The sequence below is a fragment of the Salmo salar genome, chromosome ssa16 (genome assembly GCF_905237065.1).
Source record: "Salmo salar chromosome ssa16, Ssal_v3.1, whole genome shotgun sequence".
Classification (NCBI taxonomy): domain Eukaryota; kingdom Metazoa; phylum Chordata; class Actinopteri; order Salmoniformes; family Salmonidae; genus Salmo; species Salmo salar.
In genome coordinates, this window is record NC_059457.1 from 45,823,644 (window position 1) to 45,836,325 (window position 12,682).

General features: G+C 44.7%; 1 protein-coding gene across 8 annotated transcripts in view; it reads right to left on the reverse strand.

The window, feature by feature from the left end:
• Positions 1 to 124: 124 nt before the first annotated feature.
• LOC106574055 (rab GTPase-activating protein 1-like) overlaps positions 125 to 12,682 on the reverse strand; it is a 157,792-nt gene continuing 145,234 nt past the window's right edge. For all 8 annotated transcript variants that reach the window (XM_014149587.2, XM_014149586.2, XM_014149589.2 and 5 more), the window contains 5 exons: positions 11,082 to 11,297; positions 10,876 to 10,959; positions 10,459 to 10,530; positions 4,181 to 4,378; positions 125 to 2,985 (listed from right to left, as the gene is read on the reverse strand). In XM_014149587.2, coding sequence (XP_014005062.1) covers positions 2,842 to 2,985; positions 4,181 to 4,378; positions 10,459 to 10,530; positions 10,876 to 10,959; positions 11,082 to 11,297 — 714 coding nt within the window. In that variant the 3' untranslated portion in view covers positions 125 to 2,841. The remainder of the gene's footprint in view (positions 2,986 to 4,180; positions 4,379 to 10,458; positions 10,531 to 10,875; positions 10,960 to 11,081; positions 11,298 to 12,682) is intronic.

Here is a 12,682-nt window from a genome sequence, read left to right on the forward strand (position 1 = left end):
GAACACTTAAAGAAATAAAGGAGAGCTCTCATCTGAGCTCCTAGTGTGCGGCCCTCCTTTCTTTAAATATGAGAATCTCACCTCACACATACATTTGATTTAATGAAAGTACAGTAAATCAGTGGACAGAGAACGGAATTTTATTGATGTACGTCAGACGATTACTGTACAGAAAATACCATTAGAGTTCAAGCATGTCACAGATTCACATGGGAATGACGAGGAACATGGAAGGACAACTCATGTTGGAAACTAAAGCAGAACTGTTGAAGTATAGCATACTGTACAATATTGTGAATCTGAAGTTATTTGTTTTGCATCGCTGTAGTTGGATTATAATTTGGCCACTGTCTTCTCAGCAACAGAAAATTAGGAAGAAAAGAAAGTAGGTTTGTTCTCTGAATAACTTATGAGTACAAATTAATTTAAAATAGTGTTTAAAATATTGACGCAATGTTTGTGCACATAGCCAACATACACAGAGGCCTTGTAAAACTTGATATGACTCTGGCTGAAGCACTTTGAAACCATTACACAGCATGTGACACATATGAAAGACATGCTGTCCATATAACACACCTAAAAACATGGCTGTGTCCTAATATTCTTAACTGGCTACCTTATTTCTTTGCCTTTCCATTGTGAAACACCTGGACAGGCATCCATCATATTACTTTCAACTGTTGCTGTTTTTCAGATCAGTGGTCACAAAGGAAAGGAGACAAGGAAAGGAAGCAGGTTCAGAAATGTGACGTAACCCCCGAATCCATCTGTAGCGTCCCTGCCTACTCGCATCCTGGTCTTAAAATGGCGGACAGGAATGCAATAGCACAGGTGACAATCTTTTGAGAGTATAATATATTGAGATGGCTTAATTCTGATTATTTCATCGACATAGTTCTGGGCCTCAGACAACAACAGTCACTGCCTTGTGAAGAAACCATTTCAACTGGAACCAGTCAGTGCAGGACACACGTATAGGTATACAAGCGGTCTCGGTCTTTGTCCAAAGGGTGAATCCAACGCTACAGTGCTTCTAATAGAGGCCAAAGTGGGGGTTCATGGCAGGTCTGTTGGAAGCTATCCACAGCACAAACATGCTTTAATATGGCTCTAGAAAAACGAGTGTAATGAGTGGGCTGCTATTGAATGTCTTTCCATTGTATGTTAATCCCCATTGCTATTGAGAGAGTCTTTCCATCATATGTTATACTGCATGGCCATTGAATCTTCCCATCATATGTTAACCCTCATGGGCACCTTGGCTTGGATAGACATTTTGGAATGTTCAATTACTTGTTGCACACCTCATGGTCTCAGTGCTTTGTTATAAGAATGGCCTTCTATTCTGACATTTCATTGGTTCATTATGACATTTCAATAGCTATTGGGAGCCATGTCTGTTCTATATTCAACTACCGTGCTTTAAGTTCTGGTTAGGTGAGTGTCAGGGTTGGTAAAGTAGCAGTTGGGCTGAGTTAAATGGAGACAGTTAAAGCAGCCAAGTAGCATTGATGGAGTACTCCAGTTACTGCTAACAATAGAAGAGAGATGTGGGAGCCCTTCATAAACCAGTATCATTACATTACAATTAGGTTACCTCCTGTCTTTCAGATATCAGACAAATCTAGGATTGGTTCATGCTTCACTCTGATCAATGGAAAGATCTGTGCAAAGACTTGAGTGACACACGATGACTTCAAGTTTAAATTTGACCTCAGTCCAGTGGAATAAGTAGCTCAGTAGGCTTTATGTATACTTTGAGTTATTAGCCCGGTTAAACCATATTGAAGACTACGCTGCACCTTTAAAACAATGGTGAGCCCAGTGTTCAGTCTGATTGAACCAGGCTATGGTGTTATAGAAGCAGGAATGAAACAGTCCAGTAGGAATGTCACTTTGGTTCTTCCGACATTTGAACTTGACCCAGATCTTTCACACTGTGCTTAATTACCTCCACACTCAAATTACATTCAAATTCCAAATGGATTTTTTTTCTTCTTGTTTCTTATTTGTTTTAGAACTGTACAAGATACAAAATGATCAATAATGAGTTATACACATTTATAGGACAACATAGTTTACGTAATATTACTATAAAGGACAAACAAGATGTAGTTTTTAGATTCTGAATGCAGTATGCTCCTTTCATTGAGCCGTAAAGATGTGTTATGCTGAAGATGTTTCCTGTAGTAGTTGCCTTTTTTAAGTAGCAAATACGTATTCCTAGCCTGTCAACTACTGCCTGTAGCTGTCGCGTGATCCTTACAAGTCAGGGTCAAGACTGCTTGAGCACTTAGATTTCTCATAATATCAGTTAGCCACATAACCTGCTGATAGGCTATATATATTTTATATCACTCAGCAGTAGCAATATATAACCAGTGGGCAGAGCGGTATTATTGAATGTCCACCTTGGCGTTTTAAGGACCAGAGTTCCTATAGTACTCCGCTAACCTCTCACTTCAAAGACAAAATGATTGGCTTTTTGAAGACAACTAGGAGCCCGGCAGTGTAAACAGTGTAAATGACAACCCACATTAGATTTACCAGTCATTCTCCATCTTGGTTCCACACAACACGAATGACGACACGTCATTTTTCCATCAAAGCTCTAGTGAAGAAGGGTGGTTGGCTGGTCCAGTGGAAAAGTGGGTGAGTTTGAGAGAGAGGAAGATGTGTAGAGGGCTGACTTTGTTCTGTGGCTATCTTGCACCCCTGGAAAGAGAAAAGTGCATTGTCTCAGGTGTTATTCAGGTAGTGTTCATAAGCTCTCCTGTGCATACTGTAGACTTCTCCGGACCTCCAGACTCCCCTAGCCAGGGTGGTCTGTGTAAAGGCCTACGGGGGCCCATCTTTGGGGGAGGAGGGGGGCTGGGAGGTGCTGCCCGTGGAGCTCTTCAGGGAGCCCAGGGTCTTGCTGAACCAGGAATTTTTGGCCGCTTGGATCTCGTTCATCAGGACGCCCCTCTGGTGCTCCAACTCCTGAGGACGGACAGAACAAAGGAATAAATAGATACCATAGCAACATGACCAGTCAGCCACCATAATAATCATCAATATTAGTCACCATAGCAACATGACCAGTCAGTCACCATAATAATCACCAATATTAGTCACCATAGCAACATGACCAGTCAGTCACCATAATAATCATCAATATTAGTCACCATAGCAACATGACCAGTCAGTCACCATAATAATCATCAATATTAGTCACCATAGCAACCTGACCAGTCAGTCACCATAAAAACCATCAATATTAGTCACCATAGCAACATGAAGTCAGTCACCATAATCATGAATAGTCAAAAAGGGATGGAACATAAAAGCAGCACATCCAATGGCTTGAACAGAATGTGAACTACTTTATTATACTACACGGAGTGAGAGACAGTGTGTGTGTGTGTGTGTGTGTGTGTGTGTGTGTGTGTGTGTGTGTGTGTGTGTGTGTGTTTCTGTGAGTTTTAGTGGGTGTGTGTGTGTGCGTGCATCTGTGTGAGTGTTCGTGCATGTGATTGTGTGTGTGTTTCTGTGAGTTTTAGTGGGTGTGTGTGTGTTCGTGCATGTGATTGTGTGTGTGTGTGTGTGTCTGTGTGTGTTTTAGTGAGTGTGTGTGTGTGCGTGCATCTGTGTGTGTTTTAGTGTGTGTGTGTGTGTGTGTGTGCGTGCATCTGTGTGTGTGTGTGTTCGTGCATGTGATTCTGTGTGTGTGTGTGTGTTTCTGTGTGTGTTTTAGTGGGTGTGTGTGTGCGTGCGTGCATCTGTGTGTGTGTGTTCGTGCATGTGATTCTGTGTGTGTGTGTGTGTGTGTGTGTGTGTTTTCTGGGGGTGTTTTAGTGTGTGTGTGTGTGCGTGCGTGCATCTGTGTGTGTGTGTTCGTGCATGTGATTCTGTGTGTGTGTGTGTGTGTGTGTGTTTCTGTGTGTTTTAGTGGGTGTGTGTGTGCGTGCATCTGTGTGTGTGTGTGTTTGTGCATGTGATTCTGTGTGTGTGTGTGTGTGTGTGTGTCATGTGATTCTGTGTGTGTGTGTGTGTGTGTGTGTGTATGTTTCTGCATGTGATTCTGTGTGAGTGTTTCTATATGTGTGTGTGTGTGCGTGCATTTGTTTCTGTGTGTGTGTGTGTGTTTCTGTGTATGCGCGTGCGTGTGTGCTGCTTATCCTCCGTGGTATCTGACCTGGATCTTACACTTGGCCTCTACCAGCTGTAGTTTGGTCTGGGCCAACTCTAGCTCCAGTTCTCTGAGCTGGGACTTCAGGGAGTCCTTCTCCTCGTCCAGCTCACTGTTCCTGTTGTCTCTGCTGGGAGCGGGCATCTGGAGAGGCCCTTCTTTACTGAACACCTCCCTGCAGCACTCACACGCCATCACCTTACTCTGCAGAGAGGCAGGCAGGGAGAGAGAAGCACACATATACCAGGTCAATCTACTGGAGCTACACAACCTGACCAAAAGTAATTGGACACCTGCTCATCGAACATCTCATTCCAAAATCATGGGCATTAATATGAAGTTGGTCCCCCTTTTGCTGCAATAACAGCCTCCACTATTCTGGGAAAGCTTTCCACTTGACATTGGAACATTGCTGTGGGGACTTGCTTCCATTCAGCCACAAGAGCATTAGTGAGGTCGGGCACTGATGTTGGGCGATTAGGCCTGGCTCGCAGTCGGCGTTCCAATTCATCCCAAAGGTCTTCAATGGGGTTGAGGTCAGGGCTCTGTGCAGGCCAGTCAAGTTCTTCCACATTGATCTCGACAAACCACCATGTATGGACCTCGCTTTGTGCACGGGGGCATTGTTATGCTGAAACAGGAAAGGGCCTTCCCCAAACTGTTGCCACATAGTTGGAAGCACAGAATCGTCTACCGTCATTTTATGCTGTATGTTATGATTTTCCTTCCCTGAAACTAAGGGGCCTAGCCCGAACCATGAAAACCAGCACCAGACCATTATTCCTCCTCCACCAAACTTTACAGTTGGCACTATGCATTGGGGAAGGTAGCGTCCGCCAAACCCAGATCCGTCTGTGGGACTGCCAGATGGTGAAGGTGATTCATCACTCCAAAGAACACATCTCCACTGGCAGCAAGCTTTACACCACTCTAGCCAATGCTTGGCATTGCGCATGGTGATATTCTGCTTGTCTGCGCTTGCTCGTCCATGGAAACCAATTTCATGAAGCTCCTGATGAACAGTTCTTGTGCTGACGTTGCTTCCAGAGGCAGTTTGAAACTCAGTAGTGAGTGTTGCAACCAAGGACACATGATTTTTACACGCTTCAGCACTAAGCGTTCCCGCTCTGTGTGCTTGTGTGGCCTACCACTTTGCGGCTAAGTCGTTGTTGCTCCTAGACATCTCCACTTGACAATAACAGAACTTACAGTTGGCTGAGGCAGCTCTTACAGGGCAGACATTTGACGAACTGACTTGTTGGAAAGGTGGCATCCTATGACGGTGCCATGTTTAAATTCACTGAGCTCTTCAGTAAGGCCATTCTACTGCCAAAGTTTGTCAATGGAGATTTCATGGCTGTGTGCTCGATTTTATACACCTGTCAGCAGCAGATGTGGCTGAAATAGCAGAATCCACTAATTTGAAGTGGTGTCCACATACTTTTGTATATATAGTGTAAGTATACACAACATAAAGACTATATATAAAGTATACTCTTGGCATTTTCTCAACCAGCTTCATGAGGTAGTCACCTGGAATGCATTTTAATGAAATAGGTGTGCCTTGTTAAAAGTTGGAGTTGGAATTTTTTTCCTTCTTAATGCGTTTGAGCCAATCAATTGTGTTGTGACAAGGTAGGGGGGTATACAGAACATAGCCCTATTTGATAAAAAACCAAGTCCATATTATGGCAAGAACAGCTCAAATAAGCAAAGAGAAACAACAGTCCATCATCAACTGTTCAGAGGAGTGTGTGAATTAGGCCTTCATGGTAGAATTCCTGCAAAGATACCACTACTAAAGGACACCAATAAGAAGATGACTTGCTTGGGCCAAGAAACACGAGCAATGGACATTAGACCGGTGGAAATCTGTTCTTTGGTCTGATGAGTTGAAATTTTTGGTTCCAACCGCTGTCTTTGTGAGATGCAGAGTAGGTGTACGGATGATCTCCGCATGTGTGGTTCCCACCGTGAAGCATGGAGGAGGTGTGATGGTGCTTTGCTGGTGACACTGATTTATTTAGAATTCAAGGCACACTTAACCAGCATGGCAACCACAGCATTCAGCAGACATATGCCATCCCATCTTCTTTGGGCTTAGTGGGACTATCATTTGTTTTTCAACAGGACAATGACCCAACGCACCTCCAAGCTGTGTAAGGGCTATTTGACCAAGGAGAGTGATGGAGTGCTGCATCAGATAAGCTGGCCTTGACAATCACCTGACCTCAACCCAACTGAGATGGTTTGGGATGAGTTGGAGCTTAGAGTGAAGGAAAAGCAGCCAACAGTCTTGAAGGAGATCCCACAGCATATGTAGGAACTCCTTCAAGACTGTTGGAAAAGCATTCCTCATGAAGCTGGATGAGAGAATGACAGGTGTGTGCAAAGCTGTGATCAAGGCAAAGGTTGGCTACTTTGAAGATTTGTTTAACACTTTTTTGGTTACTACATGATTACATATGTGTTATTTCATAGTTTTAATGTCTTCACTATTATTCTACAATGTAGAAAACAGTAAAAATAAAGAAAAACCCTTGAATGAGTAGGTGTGTCCAAAATTTTGACTGGTATTGTATATATAAAGTATGTATACACAAAGTATGTATACACAACATAAATACTATATATAGAGTAAGATGGTAATAAGATGTATACTTACACAGACACAGTGAAATATATTATATTTCCATTTTCCTTTGCAATGAGTCCATAACCACATTAGCATTACGGTCTCCTAACCAATTGGGTCTCCTAACCAATTGTGCTATTATGTGTTTTTTTTTCGCGATATTTGTACTTATTTTGTACATAATGTTTCTGCAACCGTATCTTACGGCAGAAAAGAGCTTCTGGATATCAGGACAGCGATCACTCACCTTTAGATTAGACAAAGATTTTGTCAACAACAACAACAAGCAGGACTCACACGATATTCCCAAAACACCCCGCAGGGCAGACATCCCAATTATTCGCAAAAGGAAGCGACGCAGAGGACGAAGAGCCGGATGCCTCGTCCGGACCCGCAGAAGGCGAGTAGGAAAGCTGCCGTTACCGTCAATATTACTCGCCAACGTGCAATCATTGGACAATAAACTAGACGAGGTATGATCACGAATATCCTACCAACGGGACATCAAAAACTGTAATATCCTATGTTTCATGGAATCATGGCTGAATGACGACATGGATATTCAGCTAGCGGGATATACACTGCACCGGCAGGACAGAACAGCACACTCCGGTAAGATGGGGGGGGGTCTGTGCTTATTTGTAAACAACAGCTGGTACACGAAATCTAAGGAGGTCTCTGGATTTTGCTCGCCTGAAGCAGAGTATATTGTGATAAATTGCAGGCCACACTACTTGCCTAGAGAGTTCTCAGCTATACTTTTCGTGGTTGTTTATTTACCACCACAAACAGATGCTGGCACTAAGACCGCACTCAGTCAGCTGTATAAGGAAATATGCAAACAGGAAACCACTCACCCAGAGGCGGTGCTCCTAGTGGCCGCAGACTTTAATGCAGGGAAACTTAAATCAGTTCTACCAAATCTCTATCAACATGTTAAATGTGCAACCAGAGGGGAAATAATTCTAGATCACCTGTACTCCACACACAGAGACGCGTACAAAGCTCTCCCTCGCCCTCCATTTGGTAAATCCAACCACAACTCTATCCTCCTGATACCTGCTTACAAGCAAAAATTAAAAAGCAGGAAGCACCAGTGACTCGGTCTATAAAAAAATGGTCAGATGAAGCAGATGCTAAACTACACGACTGTTTTGCTATCACAGAGTGGAACATGTTCCGAGATTCTTCCGATGACATTGAGGAATACACCACATCAGTCACTGGCTTTATCAATAAGTGCATTGAGGATGTCGTCCCCACAGGTTGGGGTACGTAAATACCCCAACCAGAAGCCATGGATTACAGGCAACATTCGCACCGAGCTAAAGGGTAGAGCTGCCGCTTTCAAGGTGCGGGACTCTAACCCGGAAGCTTACAAGAAATCCCGCTATGCCCTGCGACGAACCATCAAACAGGCAAAGCGTCAATACAGGGCTAAGATTAAATCGTACTACACCGGCTCCAACACTTGTCGGATGTGGCAGGGCTTGCAAACTATTACAGACTACAAAAGGGAAGCACAGCCGCAAGCTGCCCAGTGACACAAGCCTTACAGACGAGCTAGCTCGCTTCGAGGCAAGGAACACTGAGGTACGCATGAGAGCATCAGCTGTTCCGAACGACTGTGATCACACTCTCCGTAGCCAACGTGAGTAAGACCTTTAAACAGGTCAACATACACAAGGCTGCGGGGGCCAGACGGATTACCAGGACGTGTGCTCCGGGCATGTGCTGACCAACTGGCAGGTGTCTTCACTGACATTTTCAACATGTCCCTGATTGAGTCTGTAATACCAACATGCTTCAAGCAGACCACCATAGTCCCTGTGCCCAAGAACACAAAGGCAACCTGCCTAAATGACTACAGACCCGTAGCACTCACATCTGTAGCCATGAAGTGCTTTGAAATGCTGGTAATGGCTCACATCAACACCATTATCCCAGAAACCCAAGACCCACTCCAATTTGCATACCACCCAAACAGATCCACAGATGATGCAATCTCTATTGCACTCCACACTGCCCTTTCCCACCTGGACAAAAGGAACACCTATGTGAGAATGCTATTCATTGACTACAGCTCAGCGTTCAACACCATAGCACCCTCAAAGCTCATCACTAAGCTAAGGAACCTGGGACTAACCACCTCCCTCTGCAAATGGATCCTGGACTTCCTGACGGGCCGCCCCCACGTGGTGAGGGTAGGTAGCAACACATCTGCCACGCTGATCCTCAACACTGGAGCCCCTCAGGGGTGCGTGCTCAGTCCCCTCCTGTACTCCCTGTTCACCCACGACTGCATGGCCAGGCACGACTCCAACACCATCATTAAGTTTGCAGACGACACAACAGTGGTAGGCCTGACCGACAACGACGAGACAGCCTATAGGGAGGAGGTCAGAGACCTGGCCGGGTGGTGCCAAAATAACAACCTATCCCTCAACGTAACCAAGACTAAGGAGATGATTGTGGACTACAGGAAAAGGAGCACTGAGCACGTCCCCATTCTCATCGACGGGGCTGTAGTGGAGCAGGTTGAGAGCTTCAAATTCCTTGGTGTCCATATCAACAACAAACTAGAATGGTCCAAACACACCAAGAAAGTCGTGAAGAGGGCACGACAAAGCCTATTCCCCCTCAGGAAACTAAAAAGATTTGCCATGGGTCCTGAGATCCTCAAAAGGTTCTACAGCTGCAACATCGAGAGCATCCTGACGGTTGCATCACTGCCTGATACGGCAATTGCTCGGCCTCCGACCGCAAGGTACTTCAGAGGGTAGTGTGTACGGCCCAGTAAATCACTGGGGCAAAGCTGCCTGCCATCCAGGACCTCTACACCAGGCGGTGTCAGAGGAAGGCCCTAAAAATTGTCAAAGAACCCAGCCACCCCAGTCATAGACTGTTCTCTGTACTACCGCATGGCAAGTGGTACCGGAGTGCCAAGTCTAGGACAAAAAGGCTTCTCAACAGTCTTTACCCCCAAGCCATCAGACTCCTGAACAGGTAACCAAATGGTTACCTGGACTATTTGCATTGTGTGCCCCCCCCCCAACCCCTCTGTTACGCTGCTGCTACTCTCTGTTTATCTTATATGCACAGTCACTTTAACTATACATTCATGTACATGCTACCTCAATTGGCCCGACCAACCAGTGCTCCCGCACATTGGCTAACCGGGCTATCTGCATTGTGTCCTGCCACTCGCCAACCCCTCTTTTTACGCTACTGCTACTCTCTGTTCATCATACATGCATAGTCACTTTAACCATAGCCACATGTACATACTACCTCAATAAGCCTGACTAACCGGTGTCTGTATGTAGCCTTGCTACTCTTATTTTCAAATGTCTTTTTACTGTTGTTTTATTTCTTTACTTACCTACACACACACCTTTTTTTTTTTTGCACTATTGGTTAGAGCCTGTAAGTAAGCATTTCACTGTAAGGTCTACTACACCTGTTGTATTCGGCGCACGTGACAAATAAACTTTTGATTTGATTTGATTACGGACAAAGACATCTTATTGCCACAGCAGTAATGGGCTTTTACCTAGTGATGGGCTTTTATTCCAACACTACTAGAACCCTTCATCATACCCCCTAATAATAATTACATGACAGACGCAATACACAGATCCTGTCCTACCTTGATGATGTCCAGCTCCTCCTTAGTGGCAGCCTGCTGCTTCTCTAGCCTGGTACTGAGATGAGAACAGATCTGGGAACACACAGGAAGGACTGCATGTTTACTAAGCTACTACATATTACCTGGACAGGTTCAGTGACCTTTCAGATACACCAGAACATACAGAAGATGCATCTCAATTAGGATTGAATGGGATTTTAGGGGACATTGTAGGATTAGGATTGACTTTCTCCCAAGGGGAAATGTGTCTTGGACATGAAATAGTGCTGCTACTTCCACAGAGAATATCGCAGATGAAAAAGCATACATCATAAAAGCACCGATCTCCCCACCCACACAAAGCTTATCAGCTCCTGACAAGGTTGTGACGTAGACCATACACACTGCTCTCCTCTCTTACGTGTCTCTGGATCCTACCTGTTTGTATTCGGTGATGATAGCCGTAGTTTTCTTGATCTCTGACTCTGCTTTCTCCAGCTCTCTCCTGAACACCTCTTTAATCTGGACAGACAGGGCAAGATGGCAACCACACATTAGCTATGATCGTAAAACACTTGCTACTTCAGTCACCTGGGCTTCTCTTCTCCCAAAGCACTTGCATGTGTGTGACTGAGCTGTGTTACCTGTGCCGTCTCCTCCGCCTGCCTCCTCTTCTCCTCCTCCGTCTCCACCAGGCGCTGTTTGGTGCAGAGCAGCTCCTTATTCAGCACGTCTGCCTTGTCTTCCGCCTGATCCAGGTCGGTCCGCAGGGCGATCTTACTGGTCACCAGCTCATGGGCCAGGTCATCGTTCTCCTGCTCCAGACGCATGCTGGCCTCCTGCAGCCGACGGTTCTCCCTCTGTGAGCAGCAACACACATTACATTTGACATTTTAGTAATTTAGCTGTTCATCTTAAGATAGCTGGGTGAGACAACCACATATCACAGCCGTAGCAAGTACATTTTCCATCCAAAAAGTACACAACCACACACACACTAGTGATGTGCGGGTTGACTCATAACCCGCAGTCATATCCGAAGGGCAGGTGGGTTTAGGGTCATGAAATATTGTGTGGATGAAGTGTGGGTGGGTTGAATATAGAGAAAACAATGCATTAAAAAGCCATGCATGTCTAATTACTGTGCAGTTGATATCTATAGGATACACTGAGGTTTTTATTTTGTTCTTTGTATCTGGCGTTAGTGTGTAGCCTCAGCTTGGGGCCTAACTGAGGCATGACAAATACACACCAGCTGTCAAATACACTACACACCAGCTGTCAAATACACTACACACCAGCTGTCAAATACACTACACACCAGCTGTCAAATACACTACACACCAGCTGTCAAATACACTACACACCAGCTGTCAAATACACTACACACCAGCTGTCAAATACACTACACACCAGCTGTCAAATACACTACACACCAGCTGTCAAATACACTACACACCAGCTGACAAATACACTACACACCAGCTGACAAATACACTACACACCAGCTGACAAATACACACCAGCTGACAAATACACACCAGCTGACAAATACACACCAGCTGACAAATACACACCAGCTGACAAATACACACCAGCTGACAAATACTTTTGGAAACCTGGGATGAAAAAGTTAATGTTGATCCACTGAGGAAAAAAGGGCAACTTCTGAGTATAATTAATAAGAAGAAAACAGCGAAATGGAGAGTGGAAAATAGGAGGGCCAGTAGCCTAATGTCTGGTGAAGTAGTAAAAGAGGATGACCGCAGTGCCGGCTATGTTATGTGTGATCATTGTGAGGTGCTATACACATTTAACAGTCACAACCCATTGTGCACAGAGATACTGTTCAGATGGGTTAACCTGTATGGGATAGGGGGCAGTATTTTCACGGCCAGATAAAAAATGTACCCGATTTAAACTGGTTACTACTCTTGCCCAGAAACGAGAATATGCATATTATTAGTAGATTTAGATAGAAAAAACACTGAAGTTTCTAAAACTGTTTGAATGGTGTCTGTGAGTATAACAGAACTCATATGGCAGGCAAAAACCTGAGAAAATTCCAAGTAGGAAGTGGCCTGTCTGCGAATTTGTAGTTCTCCTTTTGCTTCTCTATCAGGATCTGTGGGGTTACGTGACACTTTCTAAGGCTTCCATTGGCTCTCTAAAGCGTTCAGAAAGCGGATTGAGGCGTCTCCTGTCTCTGGGCAGAGTACAGGAGCACAGTTTGTCAGTGGACTGC